Raw genomic sequence first — 21,985 nt, forward strand, 5'->3', positions numbered from 1 at the left:
AATGTGTGTGTGTGTGCATGGCATTGAAGAGGTATCCTGTCATCTTATTGAAATATGCTTTCAATCTATTCCCTATGCATGTCCAGTATGCTACTTATCCAATTATCCTTTTCCCGAAGACACACCTTTATGCGTTGTTGATAGCCACATCAATGCTTTACGAACTTGCTTTTCATCTGCTTCATGAACCGATAAAACCTTCTAGGAGTATTGCCCCTCATGGAAAACCTTACTTTTGCCCATTCGGGTATTGCTTAATGATGATCTTCATGCCAAATATCTGAATGCTCTCTAGCTATTGTCAATTTTTCAATACATCAATTTACCAGCATAAAGCTGGTCTGATTGTTCTATTTTCATAGTTCTATATTTACTCGAGTGGCTTTGGTTGGGCTGACAGCACTTCTATGCATTCATTCCTCACATTCCATTTGGCCATCCCCCTGACCACTCTCATTCGAGACAACTTCACCTCGTTAGACGTTTTCATATTTTGATTGAAATTTCATGAGCCAAAAGCCCTGGAGATTGTTCCTGAGTTTTGATCATACTCTGTATATATACATATCCACTCCTCGTCATTTGCAACCCCAGCTGACGGAGAGAACGAACCAAAAGCTTCTCCATTAATTTCACATGACACTAGTCTAGCAGCCCCTATTATTTCTCTTTAAGGTGCCAACCTCCAATCTATGAAAACAGAGGATCCGCATCAAAAGATCCGCATCAAACTTATTACGATTCATTGACAGATACAAGAAGAAGTCGGGCTCTGTTAATCTTAAGGTTTTCTACTTCTCCAGAAACCATCCATCTCTTAACAAGACCGTTTTTCCATCCAATATCCCAAGAACATTCCATACCCAACCTCCAACTTCCAATCTCGTGTTGCGTACCCGAAGATCTCAATTACCGGGTACATTTTAAGCTACAGCCCTATATCCAGATAGCTCGAGATACTTTAACTTCACAAGCAATCATGTCCGACGCCGAACTCGATAGTCAATATGTGCCAACTGGCAGGCCACAATCGTAGGTTTGATGGGTTTGGAAGCTGTAAGATGAGACTAATGGGTATTCAGTCAAATGGCACGATCATTTGCTCTCGCATTGGATGATTTGTTCAAGCTTGACAGCAGCGAGGACCTCGACGCTATAGTTTCCGAGAAGTATGGCTTCATAATTCTGATACTCTTTTCAACAACACTATTTTCAACAATTCAATACTAAGATCTTATTTTTATCTATCAGGAAGAACGAAATATCTACAAAGACCTCCGAACTCGAAGAACTCGAAGCCCGACTCAGAGCGACCGAGGAAAGACTAAAGGCCAAACAAGCAGCAGCAGTCCCCGGAATCTTGTCGCCAGGGAATCCAGCTTCCCGACAACAGCAGTCTACAGACGGTCCTATAAGCCCTTTAGAACCAAAATTTGAGAACAATATCACATCGCGGGGTGTTGGAATAAGCGGGGAGAGTATCGCATCCAGGCCAGCTGCCCCAAAGCCAGAACAATCATACACAACAGCTCTAGCATCACATATTCCAGGAGCTCTACCACCTACCCCAGGTGCTAGCGAAGGTGAATACGAACTCGATGATGGGGACAGGACCAGTGCTGACTATGTAATTGTTACAAAAGATGGAGATGTTCCACCGACAGGTACCGAATGAATACTACCAGTATTATTACACAACTTCACATATTTAACCCCCTTTGGGTCGTCGTACCATTACCGTTATTGCTTCAGCCGCATTCGTTATTCTCCGACTGGTGGATCATTCAATTGTTTGACCACATCGTTACATTCCTGGCGTTACTTCCGGTTTTTGAACTCGACTTCGACTACATTCCCATCTCTGATTTTGGAATACGAACGATGGATATTAAGAGTTGGATTTGCGGGTTTTGCTTTGTATATACCATGGACAATTCCTATAGAGAGGAGGATTTCTAAGCTTGGGATTAATCGATTTATAATTCGCACGAAGGATTAATGTGTCAAAAAATTGCATATCCACATGGTTCTGTTCGAGTTTTATTTCGTTCCACAAAAGGCATCAGTGTGCCGCCTTTTTTTGTGCATTTTACGACGATATTCATTCCGTACATCACTCATGAGTCAAGACAACAAATTTCTAGCTTGTGTCACAAGATATGTCGAACATGGGCTGGAGGGCGCACGTCGAGGCTGGCTCTCTTGCACGAGGAGAATCCCATTGCAAGCCAAGTTGTCTCTTAGTGAAGTCCAAAAGCGAAGTCGATTCACATTCACAAACCAGGAAACGCAACTTTTAACTTCAAGATTGATTTCTTTGTTGCCTGTGGTCACTTCATTAAATGTCACTTATTCGAAAAAGTGTATATACTACAACAATCGACAGTATTCTGCCTTGACATACGAATCGGCCATCTAGATTAAATGGATTCGATTTCGACGCTCCCAGTTTAGGGACAAGGCTAAGTATCTGTAACAATTGGGTGAATACGCGTTACGTTGCTCAACCCGCGATTCTAGTTTCTGATTCTAACCTTTTTTATGAAATAAAATAAACAGGAAAGCCTCTAACTTTGAGTGCTGGCACTCAATACGAAAATTCTAGGCCGTGCTGGGAATCCTAAATCTGGAACTAAACCTACGGTAAGACAAGACCGGATGTTTCCTTCGAGTTATCACCTGATTGCGAATTATGAAGCGAGAGTAAGCTTTTCTTAATTACACTACCCAAGTATTTTAAGTATTTGAAACATTATGATGTTTGGTCTGAAAACAAGCAGTCAAATTTCTATAGCACTCTTCTATTTGCTACATTAAAGTCATTCATGGATCAGTTCTAGGCCTCGGTCAATGACTGAAGCAAATTTGCCACATTTTCCTTTGCAAATAGCGTGCTGGCTCAAACTTTGTGTTGGAAGATGTCATAGAAATATGGCAAGATATCAATACATGGAGAGTTTGCCAGAGAAAGCCGTTCAACAGCGTACGCGAGGCTTGTATAACTGGTAGAGCAATCTTCTCCGAAACCAATTGGAAGCGGACAACAACGAGATCCTTAGCAGCCTTTTTGACCTCGTTGAATATTAGACTCATATGGCTATCTCAATATCTGATAAACAAAATTTATTTGTAATTTGATCGCTGAGGTTTTCGGCATTCAAAATATTGATTAGGTTTTTTGTTTCTTCGATCTTAATTCGGTCTACCATTCCACCAACGCCTGAATTTGTTATTGCATAAGTCAGAGGCCTTTTCTTTGAAGTCATGGCAGCTTTGGTCGTATAGCCGCCGGCTTCGAGATCTAGGACAGCCTTGGTTCGAACAACCAATGTGTTTCCCTCGGTGGCAGCGATTGGAGCAGCAATATATCACTGAGTCTTGAGAGGACTAGCGTTGCAGCTTTGAAGATGGATTAACGCATGGTGTGTGAAGATATAAGAATTTTTGATGGCGGGCGTGGAGAATTTGTTGTTCGGATTGAATTTCCAAATGGGGTAGATGATTAAATGAAGTTCAGTTTTTAGACACATCTAAAGTTGAATGAGTGATATAGACCACGACGAAGATGATAAGTAGAACTGATTCTGTGGATTGATATGATGAGAGATTAGAGATGCATGCGCCTATTATATTGCATTTATACAGCATCGATACACAGTTCTCAGGCATCCGGAAGGGCATCATTTCATTGCTACAACGGAATCAAAAGGCTCACTTCGATATTTACATCCCCCTCTCTAATCCTCTACAACATGTCGCTCGAAGATTCGACTGCGGATCTATCTTTTTATGCACCAAGATTGCTGTTGCTTGACGTTTTGTCTGTAGATGCCATCTTGAGGTATTCCTTTGCATTAGAATTGGTTGGAGCTGGGAATTCGGTCATTGTTGGTCTCTTCATCCCATATTTGGAGCTCGTGAGGCGGATTTGGTGGTTCTGGTGTGTTTTCCGATTTGTTCGTTAAGCGCAAGATTTTTGGGGTTGCCTTGTTGTGGTTCGTTGGTTGTTTACCGTAGGCGTGTGTTAGATTGGGGAAAGTGATTCCTATCTGCTTGATCTTCATGGCTATGATTACTGGTTTAGATATCTTTTTGCCATAATGCTACTAAAGATCCTTTTTTTTTTTTTTCACAAAACATGCAGTAAAAGGGATAGTGCTATCGTTTTATACAAGTCCATCACAGGAAAAAATGAATCTTCTCGATCTTCCACTCGACCTCTTTTCCAAATTAATGCTTCATGCCGCCGCTTCACGTGGAGTCACTAGAAGGCTCAGACTAACGCTCGTTCTTAGTATATCTTATTTCATATGTCCATCAGGACTCTCCCATGGTGACTAAAACAGTTCTATAACTACCTGCATCCTGTTCTCTCTGAGTCGAGGCTACTCGATGGCTTTGCATTCTACGATCAATTCCGCGACCTTAAGTTTGTGGAGCTTTAGTACTGCCGCGAAAACCATAGTGCTGAAAGAGTTTGGCAATCTTATCTGGTATATCGGGTTCGAAATGAGACGGGTCCAGAAGTAGCACGCTTCGTTGACATACGGTAGTGGCTGAATTTCTTTTGTCGTAAGAGGCAGTTGATTATAAGTCAACGGTTAACTCACTATGCTCGCTCGTACTGGAACGAGGGCATGTCATCCGGGCATCTGTGAAGGGTGGAGAGGATGACGGCTTCACTGCGGAGATGAAGCCTCGAATCCAGGCTTAAATCTCTTGAGCGCAACAGGTTATTTTGATGATATAGATTTGGCAACGCGGTTGCTTTCAGAAAGCTCTTGTCCAACTTCAGAGAGCCTCGCAATTCCTGCTCCAATATAGCTTGCTTCATGGGGTGGAAATGCAAACACGTTGAATTTATTTCAAGAGCACTTGCCTGGTTTTGAAAGATCTCACCATGTTATCTACATGACGAAGATCGGTGGCGAGGAAGGCAGGGCATGCCTCTATCAAGGAGATATAAGCACGATCCGCTTGGCTGTATATCCTCTTGTATAATCCACCTTCGATGGTTTGATATTCCACGGCTAACCCCATGGCCATGTCAACAGAAGATTAGATACAGGCACTGACCTATCCACGTCTCTCTACTTCGCCAAGTCCTGGGAAATGTTTCAATACATGGATGCTTTCTTCGAAGATTCGCCTACTCCATCTTAATCCCCGGACTTATTAAGATACTATCCCGAGTCGGATAATTTAAAAATTGTCCAAAAATTCCTCGATGTCGAAACAAATTTCCATGGAGGAGACAGATACAATCGTGGTCTTCTAGTGGTCGCGGCTAGATTCTTTCATGGAGAGATAGTAAATCTGATGAGTGCGCAGGCCTAGATAAGCAGGGGAGTGCTATTTTGTCATTATTCCTGGTTGCAATAGAGCCGAAATGCTACATGTTTCAAGTGATTCTGGCTTTCGGGGTTGGCATGACTATGTCAGCTGCAATCTTCTGTGGCTATTGTGTTTACTTTATCAAAGGCTGAAACGAATGAGATTACTATGATACTAGCACTAAGCTGAACGTAGCCTGTAGGTTCTACAAATCTGGGTGAGCCCTACTTCTACCTTTATAGAGACTTAAGTCTAGCATAGTTACCTGCTCTCTCCGTTGTCCAAAGGGTATGTGCTCCGAGGGGGCACTGTAGATGCGATACATAAACAAGTAGTATAAAATGGTCTTCAAAGAATTATGTCATCGTAAGACATGAATGCTTGACGAGTTTTCACCTCAATTTTAGACTTACCAGACCCGACAAAACTACAATTTGTCAGAGCCGCATTTTCTGCTACCCATGGTCATTCTTTGAGAATCTGTCTCTGGATGGAGGTATTTGTATTGATAGCTGTAGTCTCTGGTGTCCAAAGAAAACCTGTCTCGTTGAGGGAGAGGATATCAGTCAAGTCACTATCGTGTGATTGGTCCTGGTTAACGACACCATCCATCGAGCACTAGCCCGGCGCAGTTCTGTACGGACTCAAGTAGCCGACCTAGATTTGTAGCAGCGGCACTATGAGAAGCTCATGCAGGCATTAAAATCTAATGCCTGTACCACGTGTGAACGAGACCAAATGTGGGCTTATGATGTGACCTGAGTACATTGTACTCAGTACGCCGTTCACAGCTTGTATCTGCCACTTTCTTCATGTATGATGACGATAATTTATTTAACCGGTAGAATGTTCTCGGTTTGCACTTTTAATTGAATCTAGTCATACCTGGAGCTTTTCATTGGTAGGTCCGGATTTTGTTGGGATCAATAGATCATCTTGGCTTCTGTATCATGGTGGATGCACGATGATTTTACCCCGCACTAGGGCCGAAGCTGACCACAAGCTGTGCCTTATAAAGTCGTTACCCCTCCATCTCCTTTCTTCCTTTCTTTTATTTCCTCTTAACACTCACAATTCAAAACTTTCAACGTCACCTCTAGTCACTTCGTCTTTCAATTGTCCTAATCGCCATAAATCGATTCAGTATGTTCGATAAGAACCGAAGCGTGGCTCTCTCACGCTATGAATCATCCTCAGATCAAGGTAACGTGTAACAAAGGCATGGCGGGTGTTCCAAATTCTATTCATCTATGACTTCAAGTCGGCGATGGATAGAGTTTGGATCTGAGATTATACCGTACATATGAACTTGATCTAGATAATTCTAGCGAAAGGACATGCTTCCCCTTCCCTCCCCATTCGAGTCTTCTAACCTTTTGTTAGCTACCTGATCAACAGAATGTCGACTGATAAAATCACATTCTTGATGAACTGGTAGGCTACACAAGTCAAATTGTAGCTTCAAGTGGATGAAAGAGCTCATTTGAAGCAAAGGAGAAATCTAACAGTTATCTTTCAATAGGCACGCAACGCCATATCATGCCCCTGTCTATCTTGCTCAAAAGCTTGGATACTTCGCCGATGAAGGAATCAAGGTAGCTCTTCTCGAGCCTAATGATCCCAGTGGTTAGCAATCAAATACTCAAATTATTTCGCTCGGGTGGTGACTGATTGAGTGAACTAGATGTTACCGAGATCATCGGCTCCGGAAAAGTCGATATGGGTTTCAAAGCCATGATCCACACTCTTGCCGCGAAAGCTCGGGACTTTCCCGTTACCTCGATCGGTTCCTTACTTGATGAGCCATTCACCGGAGTGGTTTATCTCAAGGACAGTGGAATTACCACCGACTTTCGCAGTCTCAAAGGAAAGAAGATTGGATATGTTGGAGAATTTGGAAAAGTATGCATTTAATACTCCAGTCGCGATAATAATCTAACAGCTCTTGATCACAGATCCAAATCGACGAATTGACCAAGTACTATGGCATGGAGCCAACTGATTATGAAGCTGTTCGTTGTGGCATGAATGTCTCAAAGGCTATCATCGAGGGAAGTATCCATGCCGGTATCGGATTGGAAAACGTGCAAATGGTTGAACTGGAGGAGTGGCTGGCGAATCAAGGTCGCCCTCGTTCTGATGTTCAAATGCTCCGTATTGATGAGCTTGCTGAGCTTGGATGTTGTTGCTTCTGTTCCATTTTGTATATTGGTGCGTTTTCTAGTTCATACGATTAGAGTATCTAGCTAATTGACGACAGCAAATGATGCATTCATTGCACAGAATCCAGAGAAGGTTCGCAAGTTCATGAAGGCTGTCAAACGAGCAACTGATCACGTTCTTGGTTCTCCATCCGACGCCTATAAGACGTACATTGACATCAAACCTGAAATGGCTTCTCCCGTCAACCGTAAGATCTTTGAACGTTCTTACGCATACTTTTCGAAGGATCTTAAGAATGTTCGACGTGATTGGGAAAAGGTTACCAAGTATGGTAAACGTCTTGGTGTTTTGAATGAAGATTTCAGTCCCAACTACACCAACGAATTCCTCGAATGGAAGCTTGAAGGCGATTCGGCTGATCCAACTGGCGACCAAAAGAGAATGGTTGTCTTGCAACAAGAAGTCGCCGACAATGGTGGATTCAAGAGACTTGATGTTAAGCTTGCTGCATAAGAAGCTTTTTGAAGCTTAATCCAGAAAACCCTTGGGTTCTATTCCTATTTTTGTAGATTGACAGGAAACACATTCATTTATACTCATGCCAATGCATTATTGCCAATAAAATCAATTAAGGCTATGCCGAGGAATATTCAAAGCTTTGCATTCGTCTCGTTCAATATTATGTGTATGGTTTTTCGATATATGATAGCATGCGTATACAAACTGCGACTTCTTTCCCAGAGGCACTCATGAACACCCATATCACTTTTTTTTTTTTTTCTTCAAAATTAGTGATGATGATAATTGGGTCATGGGTCGATCCTTTTTGTTTTTTACGTCCAATACTCTTCTCAAAAGAAAGATTCTTTCTCTCTTTCCATTCAAGACGAAAATATACAAGTCATGTGATTATCATCGAGGAATGCAACAACAAATTATTTTAATCTATGATTATTACCCTACAGTCCCTTACTATGCCATTACTATGACAGATGTCAAGCATCGGAAAACGACTCTCCGCAACATATACTGTAGTTCCTATGTGAGAATAATTCCCAATTATTTACACCTAAGCACCTAAGTTAATCATGAGAGCAACAAGTTTTGAAAATGAAGGGGAAAAACTCGGGTAAAAACGGACCTTGGAAAATTCTATTCAAAAAGCCTAACCCACCCCACCTATTGAATCGCTTGATCGAAGAGATTTACCCCACTATCTCCACGCACACATTTGAATGTTTCCTTTATATAACTAAACACTTCAAGTTTTTTCAACAAAAACAGTTCATTACAAACTGGCCTGCTGGCCCAATGGCAAGGCGCTTGACTACGAATCAAGAGATTGCAGGTTCGATCCCTGCGTAGGTCATATAGATTTTTGCCATTTTCTTGTACGGTTTTGGAAGGTATATGGATTAGCTCCACGTGAGCGAAAAAAAAAAAACACACACATCCAAAAAGTGCTCTCTTTTGAAATCATACATCAAATCGATTTATCAATTTTTTCGTTTTCAAAAACTTCAGCTGGAATTAAGAGAATACTCAATTCTTTTTCTATGTGGATTGGGATTCTGTGAAATTTGGTTGATTGTTGATGAGGTTATTTATGTATTATTATTATTATAGTATTCAAGCGTAATAAGTCGTTTTGATAGTTTACTAAATTTTGGTGAGTTTGGTATGCGGGTTTTTAGGTGGGGTTTTTGTGATGTAGGTGAGAGTGAATGATTTTTTAGTTGGTTTGGGGGTGTTGGGTTCTTGTTTGTAGAGAGGGGATAAGATGTAGGCAGGTAGGTGGATGGGTAGTATTGGGTGAATCGATTTGTTTATGTTTGCTGGGCTGAGATTTGGGGTTTATTAATTGACGTTAATCTGTTAACTATGGCTAACAAAATATCTTACAGTAGAGGGGGCATTAGTACTGAGCATCAAACAGGATTTTGTTAATAGAGGCTTGTCATTCAGCACATGTTATTGGTGGAGGTTTGTTATGTACTGATTTGTAGGACAACAATTCACTTTTCTTCACTTTGCACTTAATGCTGATCGCAGCCTTTCTCATCTATTTCACAGAATCAATCCATTTTTTCAAGTAGATCTAAATGTTCAAGAAAAAGATTAATCTTGAATGTTATACAAGAACTAAATATATATACAAATGTTGTGTTTTCACAGCCAATCAATAGCTAATCGTTCACTAGAATCCTTTCCACTGAAACTTTCCATGCCTCAGTTCACCACTTCCCCAAATCAATCATTTATGATGGGCATCCAGTAGATGGGTAGTTGCAAGTGGAAGTCTTTCCACCTCCAGAAATGCTCACATCGGTGAATGTGATATCGGAGCAAGAACCACTTCCGCAGAGGACGTAGTAGTTGTATGCATCGTCAGTGGTAGTACCTGTTACACTGCTGAAGGTAATGCCGGAGATTTTGACACCGTTGGTTGGTTCACCGGTTGGTCCACCGTTCAAGTAATCTTGTTGGACATCAATACCGTAATCACTGATGTTGGACATCTTGATGTTCGAGTATGTGACGTTCTCAATGGTACCGGTGGTGCCACTGTTGGACTTGATACGGCATCCGTTCTGACTGTTGGTGATGGTGGAATCGGAGAATGTAACGCCGGAAACGGTGTTGTTGGACTTTCCTCCAACGGATCCGATGGAAAGACCGTGGCCTCCTGAACAGGTCAATCCTGTAACGAGAATGTTGGATCCAGATGTGACGGCAACGCAATCATCTTGGTTCTTGACGACAATATCCTTGAGGGTTACTGAGTCGGAGCCAGAGATATCGAATCCATCACTGTTGTGAGCGGCTGGGTCGTCACCAGACGCCGAGTTAGGAGCATCTCCAGCAGAGTTGTCGAGGGTAAGTCCAGAGACGGTAAGACCTTGGGCACCAGTAATGTCAAAGCAATGAGTAGGCCAGTTTTGGATGTTAAGGTTGGAGATAACACCGTTGACAACATCCTTAACGACGAAGAAATGGTCAGGCTTGTCGGTTCCTCCGTTGGAACCCTGTCCATCCCAGTATGCAGCTCCGTTTCCATCAATGACGTGTCCAGCAGCTCCGGTAATGGTGATATCGGTACCCTTGACAACAATAGGGTCAAAGTCGGAATCGGCAGTGGTTCCGAATGAAGTAGTTCCGGAGAAGGTAACGGTGGATCCGTCTTGGAGTTTTTGAAGATCGATGGTGGAGCTTGCTGGAGCAGAGATGTTGTCCAACACAATGTTTGTGCAAGAGGCAATGATGTCGGCAATATCAGCGTAGGCTGTTGCTGTGCATCCAGCTGGGGCAGCTGGGGCCGATGTAATGACTGCGGTACTGGCACCTGCAGCGGATGAAACGGCTGGGACCGAAGTGCTGGCAACAACACCGGTTGTTGCTTTGTGGGCTTGAACAGAGGCTGAGGCGGTGACAGACTTGACGTAGGAGCTTCGAACGTATGAGCTGGCAGCAGCTGAGCCAGAAGCAACTGGAACGGCGGCGGCACTTGAGGCAGCTACGCCTGAGACAGCAGCGGCACTTGTGCTCTTCTATTGACTGGTTAGCCCCAAATTTCAAGACACGGGTATTGTCTTCCAGGAGATACTTACGGCAACAGTAGCCAAGGTGGTTGCTACTTGAAGACAACTGCATGCACTAGACAATTTCTTTGGGTTGCTTGCACATGCGGTAGCGAAAGCGGGGAGACCAGTGGAAGCTGAGTTTGCAGCTTGGGTGTAGGTAGCACAGAAAGGACCAGCTGCGGCTGAGGAAACGGTGAAAGCATTGGCACAAGAATCATGGTCTGGGTTGTCGCAGGCAAGAGCAAGTGAGGCCAAGCCTCCGAGGATGATCGCAGAACGCATTTTGACCGGCAAGTTTTTGTTCAACGAATGTAATTGTCTTAATAGTAAAACGAAAAGGAAGGTATGAAAGGGAAAAGAACGTGAATGTAAAGAGTGATGATACTTCGAAGGTATGATTTAGATCGGAGAATTCAGAAGTTATATACAGAAGCACGATGGAAGAGATTGTCTGGCACATGGGTCTATGTCATCGAATAGATGCTCTCGTATGCTACCGCTGGAGCTTACATGGAGGAAATTACAGGAGGTGTTCGGAGAATTGCATTGATTGTAAAGTTGCGCCCAAAAAGCATTTTTTAATATAAGTTGTGGGGAAACGGGTAAAGAATCTCATGCACTTGCATGCATACACTTTGGGTGACTTTTTTCGAGGGGCTCATGGGTCTAATTGTTTGTTTGTCTGGGGGTTTGGTTTTCTGTTTATTCTCAAGAGAAATTGCACCAGATTATTGGTTAAATTGACAATATACCCCTGATTCCCAACAAGCGCTGATGGGAACCACCATGTCGACAGCGTACGCGTAACTTATTGAAATGCTACTTTACATGAATACCGGCACGCACTGCTCTGCTGGCTGTTCATTAGACGTTCAACATCGCCAATCTCAAACGTTTAAGATCTACATGTACGCTGCGCACAAGAGATCTTGATATTGAACACCCGACTTGGCTTTCATATATATGATCTCTGGTATGAAGCTTGTGTAATGCTTAAGCAAAGCTTAGGAAAGGCTTGAGAGGCTTGACAGGTCTTGGTAAGTTCGTGCTGTGACAGATATGTGATATTTTCCCCTTAATTAACGCTGCGCCCTGGATCCGTCATGTATGCCAAGATGTTGTTGGTGATTAGAAAGCTTAATAGAGTAAGATTCTAACTAGCTGCTGGAATGATTCTTTCAAATTCGGGACCGATTCCTCGTCTCTCTGCGTAAATAACGGTCGAATGTTAAAGCATTGATTACGGGGAATTCTAGAAGTTGTTTCAGAGCTCAATCTGGATATTTAAACAGTCAATCGCTCAATTTAGCCTCAGACTTGCGTAGACAACCCAATTTCCAACGATTTCTCTTGTTTCTGATTGATGAATCGGATGGTCGAGCACAGTGGATACTCCAGTAAACGTACATCATCAATACTACTCCGTCCCACTATATCCCACCGTTAATATATTTCATACAAAAGGAGAATATTCCCCGATAACCTACTTTGCGGACAATTGATTTTATTTTCCACTCGTACCCAGCTTGCTACTTGACAGGAGAGTTTCTTTATCTTATCAACTCCTTCAGATGATGCATGGAGTCATCGAGTCATCAAATACAGATGCACAGCCTCTGCATGATTCATGCCAATTTAATTTTGTTGTTACCAAAATACTCACGTGATGACCGGCATATTCCATTCCCTGATCCTTTTCGCATCAACATCGAAGATCCCCCCTAATAAGTATTGCTCTATATAATATCTCATTGATAGGGCCCCCAAAATGCCAGTCCCCGCTGCGCTCGATTTCTATCTTCTCATCATAATCATTATGACTTACAGCATACATACCTACCTCGTGTTGGAACTTGGAGGTATTTGTTAAAGTACCGATCAACCCATTTTCCAAAGTTCACTAGTTCTCATAATACTCGACACAACACACACCAACGCCTAGCTGAGGGTTCTTTTCTTCGGTTTGCTCGGTTGACAATACGTCTTGCTATCAGAGGAAGTTTGCAGTACTAGTTATCGAACACGGTGACTGATGAATGCTATGCCTTGATCGTTCCAAGTACGTTCTTCGCTCTCCTGCAAGCTGCAAGCCATGACGTTCATGGCAAAGAGCAACTGACAACGATGCACTTCGCCGTCTTATCCAATTTCTAAAGTTTTGATTTGGTTTCCTTTTGCTTCCTATTTGGATTGCGTTTTCACATCTCTCTTACTGCGAACAACAACGTTTATGGAAAACATTGATATTCAATTCTCACTTGATACCAGATCTTTGGCCCTCTTTGTAGTTATTCAAACAATCAACCAATATCAACCCCAATTTTCCTTTGATACTGGATTTTGTTCGCGAAGGTTATTACATAGGGTATTTTAGACTCGAAGGAAACCACTTTCGATCAAGTCATTGTTAAATCTTGCAATATGTCAAACACGATCTTTTTGTTGAGGACCGACATTCATTGTCCTAAATGTTCTATTATGAATCAGCTTTGCACATCCGTTATGTTTACTTTCTGACTTTGTCGGGATAATTTCGCATCTTAATTCAAGCTATCAAATTGCCTAATTAATATGCCCTTCCGTCAGGCTCCAGTAGAACTCTTTAGTCCATTAACCCCTGCGGAGATCTTGGAACTTAATACAGCTATCAACCCACCTTTTCCTCCTCCATATATACCACTCCACGTCCAAGTCGCTCTGGATAATATTGGCCAGGGAGGAAAAGTCACTGCACGAAAAGAAATCATGGTCATGACTGGTTGGGGCGGACCTGGATACGTTGGAGCACTTGGGGCCCCTATTCCCCCTGGTCAATGGTGGGTACCCACAGCATTTGCAGCAAACAAATATCTTCGATTGCTTTGCGAAAGAGTAAACTCTCTCTGTCCTCGCCCGGCAAATTGTATAAATGATATCCCTTACTGTGCATTTATCGGGGCAGAGCTTTGTATGCTGCCTGTAGGGGCGTATCCCGCACAAACTATCCGAAACCGGCCGCATGGGATGTACTAACCCAGTCAATCTATAATATTCGTAAGCCTTTTCAATACTTTACTATTATTCGATACATAAGTCTGTTCTCCGATTTCAAGCTCTACCTTTTCTTCTCTCTCTCAAACACACTTTTTTTCTCTCCTGATTTGGTTACAACTACTCGTTTCTCTTCTCGTCAAGACTTCACCCCAGGGTTAACAGCCACTGACAATTTGACCATGACAGACATCAGGGCTATTTATGGCGGTTCAAGGGGAGATGTTACACAGTCTCTTTCGAGTAACTCACAGGATGCTACATTCTCATGAAACCGCAAGATCTAGAGTGCTCGCTGCTCAGGCATCTCATGTATTCATGCAAGTGGTTCGTAGTGAAAATTTCAGATTCCTTGTTTCGTTTTCTTCGGAACCTCTTCTAAGTAAGTAATTACTCACTTCCTGACCACGAGCAGGTAGATGATCGATTTGGACAAGGATTAAGACATCATACACTGATAGTAATTTCACCTAAAAGGAAAACTATTGATTCTATGGATGACTACAACGGACTTCAATCTACCAGGCCGGATCTCGTCCCTCCACTCCCGAGGCACTACGTTGCTGAACAAAAGTTCATCGGTCATATCTTGAACCTTCTTTCATCCTATATGGGAGGTACTAATATAAGTGGAAGTGAATTTAATCCAATGCATTGGATGATGAGAACCAATGCTTCAGCTCAGAACCCGATTCCTGGACCTGCAGCTGCTATAGGCCAACATATCAGTGCCTCAATGGTCTGCCACAATGCTCTCATGATCCCAATGGGGTGTTGTCTAGACTTTTTCGGACATATTCCTGCTGGAATGACTCAAGCTCAGATGATTGCTAATCGCAGGGGTCAAATTGCTCTCGGGCTACATCGTGGTCAATTGGCCGTGGCCCCAAGTCGGCAATATATAGCACCCATGTGACCGGAGCAAAGCGACAATTTTCGATGATGTACAAGCGGATCTACGCAGTACAAAAATCTCATTGCCAAGCATTGTAATTATGGAGTCGTTGAAGAGCTGTCTGTCGACATTGCGCTAGATGGTATCGAGGTGTGCCACCCAAAATCGATTCTGATAATGGTCGCAGGATAACTAAGCCTAATCTTATTCTTTATGGTCTTGCTCGAGGAATCCCCTTCCACGCTATACGTTATGCTGCATGGGGTCCATTGCGGGATATCATTGAAAAAGTCGATTACATGGCGAAAACGCAAGACAATGTCAGCATCGCTACTAATCCTCCCTCTTACTAATGTATCTATGGAATTCTTTTGTTATGACATTATTTCTATGTAATATTATTACTACTTCCCGCCTCTCTTTGAATGGTTTGCAGGTCAGCCGTTTCCATTTATATACTTCCAAAATGCTAATTTGTATTCACAAATCAGGTTTTGTGTAGTTTAATTCGCACTGTATATTTTCGCAGTGCTTCCAATTGGGTCCGCATGGATGGCTATGTAGTTCCGCTTGAATTTAGGTTTATTCTGGGAATAAACAGTTCTCAGATGTGTTCTATTGGTAACTTTCAGTTATGAGTTCTAGAGACTTTGTTTGATTAAAGATCGTTGTCCCTGGGATGTAATTTTAAACTGCTAGGTGATTAGGTCTAAATACTAATTTGTGATAATCTATCTACCACGAATTGTTTAATACTCAGATGAACGTTCTTCAAGGCTATGGTTGCGACCGTCCCCCCTAACCCAGTACACACGTCCGCAATATCAAATACAGCTATCAGCGACACGAGATCAAATCGTTTATTGCCTTAAGTTCCATTTCTCAATCTGAAGTTACGGGTACGATAAGGAACTATCTAATATCTATTACCATCCACATTCCAAGCTTTCAGTCATGTTCTATTAAATACTAAATCATTTTGCTTACAAAAATCGTCTTCTCTAAATTCTAAGCGGGGAGCTCGTCGTGTTCTCCTATTGCACAAGCGAGCATACTCTCAGTAATAGTGCAGTATGTGTGTGTCTACGACTCATCAGTTTGTGCTGTGCCACTTTGTAAACTCTAGAAATTTCGAAGCTGTCCAACGGAACCTGACCAGAAATTTTTATCTACTCGCTCTGTAATTATTTGTACTATAGAACAGAAGGCACAAAGTCCCAATGTGAGATGGGAAGAGCACAATAAGTCCCACGATTAATCTATGAAAAATGAACCAAATATATCAAACATGCTAAGAGATCCCCCGATCGCTCAAAACGTACCTTACTAATTAGACGAGATGGTAATAACAAAAGTGAAGGAATATCCAAGATCTGCTGAACCCTCCTCCTATCTATTTTTGTCAGACCGATTCTTACGACCCCACATACTAAAAACATTTCTGAATCTACTATGTCGCCTCTCCCCCCCCTCCTCCTCCTCTCCCTCCCCCCTCTTCTTCTTCTTCTTCTTCGTCTTCTTCGTCCTCTCCTTCTCTGGCGGTCCAACGATTTCATTGAAATGTTTCGGGATGTATTTCTCTGGGGGTTTTGAAAACCCTGTATGTGTGTTGCTGCTTGCTGGGCTTGCATTTCTACGAGCATGTTTCGGCTGTTGCGGATATTCTCGCTCTCTATGTGGGTTGAATGACTGGCTTTGATTGCTCGCAGTGTGTCTTTCAGGGCCGCCGAAAGAACCCCATTTTCCATAGTCTTGATTTGGACGCAGTGGAGGTTGTGGGAGGGTTTCAGCACCGAGAGTTCTTGTTCTTGGTACCTGCTTAATCTCATTTCCGTTATTGAGTGGGTGCCGATTCACATGTGTCTCGGAATTTTCCCCTTGCGGTGGCACTCTGACTGGCTTTTGTTCGCTTTTTGGTTTCGCCACCGATCCATCAGGCTCTAATAAAAGTGCCGACTTTCCCAAGGATATTTGAGATTGATCGATCTCTGTATGAATGTTAGATGCTTGAATATATGTTTTTGCGATCAGATGCTGGAAATAAACTTACCCTGGAAGCTCGGCCGTTTTGCCATGGTTTTATTAGTCTTAACCCCCAGGCCATCGTCAGCCGTGATGTAACTTCCGCCAGAAGAAAATGATTTGGTGCTAGGGGCTCTATGGCTGGCTACACTTCCATCTCTTGTATACTTTCTCGGACGACTTTCTGATCTATCCCTTCGCCTCTGGTCCGAATTTTTACCCTTCTGTGCTGAGAGTGCAATGCTCATTTGTTGGAAATCGTTAGGGTAATAGTCATTTTCATCGAAATCACCGCCTGGCATCATCTTATTCAAAGTTGTGGAACCGGTGGACGACGTTGAAGATGTTCGTGAAACTAGACTCGGATTCCGATCCGAACTATTTTCCAATCTTGGGTCTCCACTATGCAATTTTCTACCTCTAGTGGTACGATCGGTACCCTTACCGCTACCCATACTTCCATCAGTATAATGACCACTATTCTTTCTCTTACCTCTGGCCTCTGACCCCGTCCTCCTACGGGTATTATCTCCGCTCCGACTTTCCTCACCTTCACTTTGATATCCACTTTTCGAAGATTCTTTTGTCATCACTGGTCTCCGGTGCGTCGGATCAGTGCTTTGTTCAAAAGGTCGGAAGAAACTTGCACGTCCGTCGAGGCTAACATTTCTCGGGGCTGTAAGATCATTCGCTGGTGGCCGATCAAAAGAGGAACCACCCCGTTGTAAAGAATGCGACCTAGATGATGGTGCACTGGACCACTGTCTCGAAATTTAGCGAACGATATAAGAAGATCCCAGAATACTCCACCAGAAGCTCTGAAAAATATAAACTTTTCAACAAGGTTTCATAACCTCAAGGAGAAGCCCAGATATCTAATACCACCAACAACACAAGCAACCACTGCACCGCCATATCTCGAGGCCCGAGGATTCCCCCCTTAGGACGATGTCATGCGGACCGACTGTGCTGAAGGTAAAAAGCTAATTTTATTCCATCCTTAAGTTCTCGGGGTCCCTACGAAAATCCGTGAGAAGAATCGGTTGTAGTCCATCACCAGCCACATCTGGCCGGTATCTCTTGGTCGAGTCCGGCCCGAGACCCACGTGCTGATTGACCCGATATTACCGCGCGCTTGATCTGCGTTGACATTCTGCTATCCGTATGTAGACCCTAGAATCATTCCATTTTGATGTATCTTAGTAGGAGTGGTCTGAGGAATTGATGGGATGATTGGTGGAGTACGGGTGAGGCCCAAAGAGATTGTAACTTGGAGATCAATGCTTCACGATTACGATCGCGATTCCTTCTTGGGATAATCCTTCTGGTATATCTGTGCACTGGTTAAGATTGCAATATCTAATCTTCGTAAATAAGAGCACATTCTCTTTCATGTCATGATCAGACGAAAGGCTTGAGGTGAACGTACCGCTTCTCGCCAACTTTTGCGCGAGATAAGCACAGTTGCAGCATATTTCTTATCAAGCTATAGATTTGACAACTCCGGTTCGTCCAAGAAGTTGCTTTTAGTGATTGATGTAATTTAATCAAGCGTTTCATTATGAATGAGAATTGTGGGTAGGCTTTGTAATTTTCGCACCTGAAATTGATGAATTGAAAAATTGTGACGTTCATTCTTCAACACCAGTAATTCCGAGCGAACAGAACTCAGGAATATGACAAGTCAAAACATGCGAAAACTATAAAGAAAAGTGGACTGGTGTATGTAAGACGATATGACAATATATGCTTTAGATCCCAAACTAAAACAAGTAAAATTTGCATGTACTACAACACCGAACAACCCAAGAGTGAAAAATTAGCCTACCTTCTAAACGCTGAAGCCAAATTGGACAATCAATGTCTTATGTACCAAGGAGCTTTTGTGTCTCCATCTACAACTCCTGAACTACAAGGCCCAATCTAAATCAAGATCTCAATCCCCCAACCCTCTCATCTCTCTGTTCTCTCCACTTCCTATAATCATCACTGACCACCACCGGAACTCCCATTCCCCTTGGCCACATCCATCTTCCCTCTCCTTCTGAACTCCACACTTTGATCATACCTTCGAAAGGCGGCTCGTCTCCTTCTTCCGGAGAAGGAGGAAGTGCCTTGTTCAAAAGACAATCATCCTGTGATGGGTCATTACTCCCCGTCCTCCTATGTTCTTGCATCTGCAATTTTCCTCTGTTCAACCTATATTTTCTAGGCGGAACATCCATGAAACCCACATCTTCTTCATCCGAATAATAATCTTCTTCGTTTACCAGTAATGATCTCTTGACCTCGTCCTGTTTTTCAATTTGTACGTACGCTGAGCGCCCGAAGGCTGTCGATGTGAAGGTGGTATTTTCTGGAGAGGGACCTGAGGACAGGGAAAGGCATGAACCCATTTGTGAAGGGGTAGATATGGATGCCGAAGAGGAGTTGGGATGGTAGTTGGAGTGAGATCTGCGGAAGAGGGTCGTAAGGAGTGAAGACATATATAAAAGTGATGATTGATATGCCAAAAAAATATATAGAGAAATCAAATTAACGAATTATGTGAGTGAAATGTAACAATCACAATGAAGCAAATGCAGTCTGAATGACAAGAGATCTACTAGCAGAAACAAAATCTCAAATATCAACAGCAACTGAGGGAGAAAAAAACAGTACCAGACTTCAGTTACCTGAAAACACAGAGTAGGAAGATAATTGTAAGCCAGAACATTCACACCAAACATTTTGGTTCTAACATCATTTAAGAAGGTCAATTTCAGGTATCTCCAACAGCCTCAGGAGGCCAGAATATTTCTCGTTTGTTGGGAGCGCGAAACGGAGGCTGAGCTTAACGCCAACCATGGAAGAGCCGCATTGAATCCTAATTCAACCACAACTTAGGCAATCATGGCTGTTACCGACCGTGATAACGGGAGACAAAGATATCTGTAACCTACATGGACTTGTTGGTTGGTAGGATGGTTACATGCTTTGGGGATTTGCGGGGTAGATATCAGACATTGATAAAACATTAGGCAGAGAGAGATACTGGCTCTCATAGCAAGCTTTGGCGCATAGATTAATTGTCAACATCAACATGGTCTTCCCCAGAACCAAGAAAGCGAAGGGTGAAAATGTGCTTTCTGTGAAGGCTATAGTTAATATTGGTTCTTTCGAAACAGAGAAAAAGCGAAAACTAGCAAAGGACCAAGTAATACATTGCCGATTGTGGAATTTTCCAGGATATCTAGCTTACTTCCGTCCTCAAGAATCAATATGTTCTCACCATATTCTGGCCATGGTTCCATGTTGTGCTGCTCGTCGTTCTTTTTGCAGTTTCTCCCCTCAGTTCATAAAATTTGTCGTTCCGTAAAATTGTTCTATATGTCCTCTGCCGAATATCTCAATGTCCATCATTTCCCTTAGACTCTTTCTCTTTCTTTTGCTGCTTGATCATAGCATCGATCCTGGCAAAACTTCCATACCCCTCAATCAAACAACTTGTCATCCATTTCCACCACATAGAACTTCCCCTCTCGATATTGTACTTCATCAGTCTGCTCCTATCCATCCAAATGACTTCAACCACATGTATCGCAATAGTCGGGAGAGCAATCTTATCGGAAAGCCACAAAAAAGTTTTTGGGCCGCCTGGAAACCATGACAACACATTATCGTAGAAGAATGTACCAGGTACAATGTGCGATTTCGCAGCAAATACAACCATAGTCATAACGCATAAGCCGAAAATCAATCGATGGAGGAAAATCTTTGGGGGCTCGTATCGAGTAATGGTATATGGGGAGATGTTGAGAGCATTACGGCACTCGGAGTCCATAGCGACAAATCGAGGCCGAGAATCGGCGAAGGAAGACATGGGGGGATCAAGGGGAATCGTGTGAGTTTTACCGGATTTAGAAGAGATTCGGAGTGAGGAGAGGGAGATATCGAGAAGCTTCGGCGTGGCGGCTTCGCTTTTGGAGAGCTGACAGTAGTGCTGTAGGTAGAGGGACAGAGAACCAGCATGATCTGCGTTCATGTGTTTGAGGATGCGAGCTTTGGTAGCAGCATCTTTCTCGGATGAAGCCATGATACTCAGATAGATCAGGTGTGCTGGCAGTGGTTATTGGGATCTATGGAAGATTCAAAGTATGACAAACAATGTTGGCTTGTGGAGTTGTGCACTTTATTCTGAACAGAGAGCTCGAGAGCAAATAAATGGCTGAGCTTCACGGTGAAACCTCGGTAAGTCGGGTGCACCTCTCCCGATGATAGGCCCTCCGTGGTTGTGATTACCAACTGCTGTGGTAGCCATGAACTTGCCAATGATAATCTTCTGTTACTACCGGTTGTTCGTGGTGTACACCGACAGATCTTGGGAATGGTTAAGAGCATTTTCACGCGAGTTTCGGCTTCCTCGGCTCCGGTGTACGTATGCACTTGTGGACAATCTACACACATGTCTTGTGGGAAATATTACGCTGCGAAATACCAGCCAGGTACGATATGAATATCTTGTTAAATCAAGGAATTCGTCTCCCAGAAACCCCTCCATGGCACTGAACAGCTTTACTGTGGTAGCATTCTCAACATAATAGGGTGTGGAGACCCTCTCCCTGCCGATGTTCTGTTTCTACCCTCATTGACTCGTTCCGCTTTGAGGACTATTTGACGAAGAGATGGATGCGTTTGTCTGTTTGTCTGTTTGTGTAGCTATCCAATGGATGAATCTTGCAGATGATATATTCTCAACAATATCTTTTCATGATCGACACCAATCCCCAACTCGAGATGGAGAACAGCTTCGAGAACGGTCTGCAAATTTTCGTACCAGGTCAACCTGGCGTTGATCAATATGATTAGCCTCCACAGTCCACACGTTTTATCCTGGTGGGTGTGATAGTATTCTCCAACTAAAAGCTGACGACTAATTAACCACCCAACTCAAAAGTTTCTCGACAGTTGTAAACGTCCC

At 43.0% G+C, this 21,985-nt stretch overlaps 7 protein-coding genes across 11 annotated transcripts; 3 read left to right on the forward strand and 4 right to left on the reverse strand.

Moving 5' to 3' along the window:
* Positions 1-204: 204 nt before the first annotated feature.
* Positions 205-2,153, forward strand: BCIN_04g04910 (hypothetical protein). Of its 2 annotated transcripts, XM_024692628.1 has the most exons (4): positions 205-1,032; positions 1,083-1,169; positions 1,252-1,583; positions 1,644-2,153. In XM_024692628.1, exons 1-4 carry the CDS (start codon positions 980-982, stop codon positions 1,673-1,675), a joined length of 504 nt encoding a protein of 167 aa, XP_024548407.1. In that variant the 5' UTR covers positions 205-979; the 3' UTR covers positions 1,676-2,153. The 2 variants fall into 2 exon arrangements, with proteins under 2 accessions (XP_024548407.1, XP_001557632.1); XM_001557582.2 differs by having other exon boundaries at positions 1,252-2,153.
* A 4,270-nt stretch (positions 2,154-6,423) lies between these two features.
* On the forward strand, positions 6,424-8,198 carry Bcnmt1. The gene is made up of 6 exons (XM_024692629.1): positions 6,424-6,477; positions 6,718-6,768; positions 6,857-6,960; positions 7,019-7,236; positions 7,290-7,545; positions 7,595-8,198. The coding sequence occupies exons 2-6, from the start codon at positions 6,734-6,736 to the stop codon at positions 8,008-8,010; spliced, it is 1,029 nt and encodes a 342-aa protein (XP_024548408.1). The 5' UTR covers positions 6,424-6,477; positions 6,718-6,733; the 3' UTR covers positions 8,011-8,198.
* Positions 8,199-9,540: 1,342 nt separating this feature from the next.
* BcPG3 lies at positions 9,541-11,788 on the reverse strand. Its single transcript, XM_024692630.1, has 2 exons — positions 11,106-11,788; positions 9,541-11,045 (listed from the first exon to the last, which is right to left on the reverse strand). The coding sequence occupies exons 1-2, from the start codon at positions 11,358-11,360 to the stop codon at positions 9,756-9,758; spliced, it is 1,545 nt and encodes a 514-aa protein (XP_024548409.1). The 5' UTR covers positions 11,361-11,788; the 3' UTR covers positions 9,541-9,755.
* A 1,722-nt stretch (positions 11,789-13,510) lies between these two features.
* On the forward strand, positions 13,511-15,438 carry BCIN_04g04940 (hypothetical protein). The gene is made up of 2 exons (XM_024692631.1): positions 13,511-14,490; positions 14,586-15,438. Exon 1 carries the CDS (start codon positions 13,650-13,652, stop codon positions 14,088-14,090), a length of 441 nt encoding a protein of 146 aa, XP_024548410.1. The 5' UTR covers positions 13,511-13,649; the 3' UTR covers positions 14,091-14,490; positions 14,586-15,438.
* A 545-nt stretch (positions 15,439-15,983) lies between these two features.
* BCIN_04g04950 (hypothetical protein) lies at positions 15,984-17,882 on the reverse strand. Of its 2 annotated transcripts, XM_024692633.1 has the most exons (3): positions 17,054-17,882; positions 16,326-16,991; positions 15,984-16,086 (listed from the first exon to the last, which is right to left on the reverse strand). In XM_024692633.1, the coding sequence occupies exons 1-2, from the start codon at positions 17,613-17,615 to the stop codon at positions 16,393-16,395; spliced, it is 1,161 nt and encodes a 386-aa protein (XP_024548412.1). In that variant the 5' UTR covers positions 17,616-17,882; the 3' UTR covers positions 15,984-16,086; positions 16,326-16,392. The 2 variants fall into 2 exon arrangements, with proteins under 2 accessions (XP_024548412.1, XP_024548411.1); XM_024692632.1 differs by having other exon boundaries at positions 15,984-16,991.
* A 110-nt stretch (positions 17,883-17,992) lies between these two features.
* BCIN_04g04960 (hypothetical protein) lies at positions 17,993-19,687 on the reverse strand. 2 transcript variants are annotated; one of them, XM_024692634.1, is made up of 2 exons: positions 18,854-19,687; positions 17,993-18,358 (listed from the first exon to the last, which is right to left on the reverse strand). In XM_024692634.1, the coding sequence occupies exon 1, from the start codon at positions 19,509-19,511 to the stop codon at positions 18,954-18,956; it is 558 nt and encodes a 185-aa protein (XP_024548413.1). In that variant the 5' UTR covers positions 19,512-19,687; the 3' UTR covers positions 17,993-18,358; positions 18,854-18,953. The 2 variants fall into 2 exon arrangements, with proteins under 2 accessions (XP_024548413.1, XP_024548414.1); XM_024692635.1 differs by having other exon boundaries at positions 18,455-19,687.
* A 391-nt stretch (positions 19,688-20,078) lies between these two features.
* BCIN_04g04970 (hypothetical protein) lies at positions 20,079-21,365 on the reverse strand. 2 transcript variants are annotated; one of them, XM_024692636.1, is made up of 2 exons: positions 20,267-21,365; positions 20,079-20,153 (listed from the first exon to the last, which is right to left on the reverse strand). In XM_024692636.1, exon 1 carries the CDS (start codon positions 21,098-21,100, stop codon positions 20,414-20,416), a length of 687 nt encoding a protein of 228 aa, XP_024548415.1. In that variant the 5' UTR covers positions 21,101-21,365; the 3' UTR covers positions 20,079-20,153; positions 20,267-20,413. The 2 variants fall into 2 exon arrangements, with proteins under 2 accessions (XP_024548415.1, XP_001557640.1); XM_001557590.2 differs by having other exon boundaries at positions 20,079-21,365.
* Positions 21,366-21,985: the final 620 nt, after the last annotated feature.

Source organism: Botrytis cinerea, chromosome 4, assembly GCF_000143535.2.
Source record: "Botrytis cinerea B05.10 chromosome 4, complete sequence".
In the NCBI taxonomy this organism is placed as follows: domain Eukaryota; kingdom Fungi; phylum Ascomycota; class Leotiomycetes; order Helotiales; family Sclerotiniaceae; genus Botrytis; species Botrytis cinerea.

Coding starts and splice junctions, on each gene's coding strand:
- BCIN_04g04910 (XM_001557582.2), top strand. CDS start 980: ATGTCCGACGCCGAACTCGATAGTCAATATGTGCCAACTGGCAGGCCA. Junction 1,033..1,082: donor CCAACTGGCAGGCCACAATC/GTAGGTTTGATG, acceptor ATGGGTATTCAG/TCAAATGGCACGATCATTTG. Junction 1,170..1,251: donor GACGCTATAGTTTCCGAGAA/GTATGGCTTCAT, acceptor TTTATCTATCAG/GAAGAACGAAATATCTACAA.
- Bcnmt1 (XM_024692629.1), top strand. CDS start 6,734: ATGTCGACTGATAAAATCACATTCTTGATGAACTG. Junction 7,237..7,289: donor ATGTTGGAGAATTTGGAAAA/GTATGCATTTAA, acceptor TCTTGATCACAG/ATCCAAATCGACGAATTGAC. Junction 7,546..7,594: donor CTGTTCCATTTTGTATATTG/GTGCGTTTTCTA, acceptor AATTGACGACAG/CAAATGATGCATTCATTGCA.
- BcPG3 (XM_024692630.1), bottom strand. CDS start 11,360: ATGCGTTCTGCGATCATCCTCGGAGGCTTGGCCTCACTTGCTCTTGCC. Junction 11,046..11,105: donor CCACCTTGGCTACTGTTGCC/GTAAGTATCTCC, acceptor ACCAGTCAATAG/AAGAGCACAAGTGCCGCTGC.
- BCIN_04g04940 (XM_024692631.1), top strand. CDS start 13,650: ATGCCCTTCCGTCAGGCTCCAGTAGAACTCTTTAGTCCATTAACCCCT.
- BCIN_04g04950 (XM_024692633.1), bottom strand. CDS start 17,615: ATGACAAAAGAATCTTCGAAAAGTGGATATCAAAGTGAAGGTGAGGAA. Junction 16,992..17,053: donor AAAACGGCCGAGCTTCCAGG/GTAAGTTTATTT, acceptor ACATTCATACAG/AGATCGATCAATCTCAAATA.
- BCIN_04g04960 (XM_024692634.1), bottom strand. CDS start 19,511: ATGTCTTCACTCCTTACGACCCTCTTCCGCAGATCTCACTCCAACTAC.
- BCIN_04g04970 (XM_024692636.1), bottom strand. CDS start 21,100: ATGGCTTCATCCGAGAAAGATGCTGCTACCAAAGCTCGCATCCTCAAA.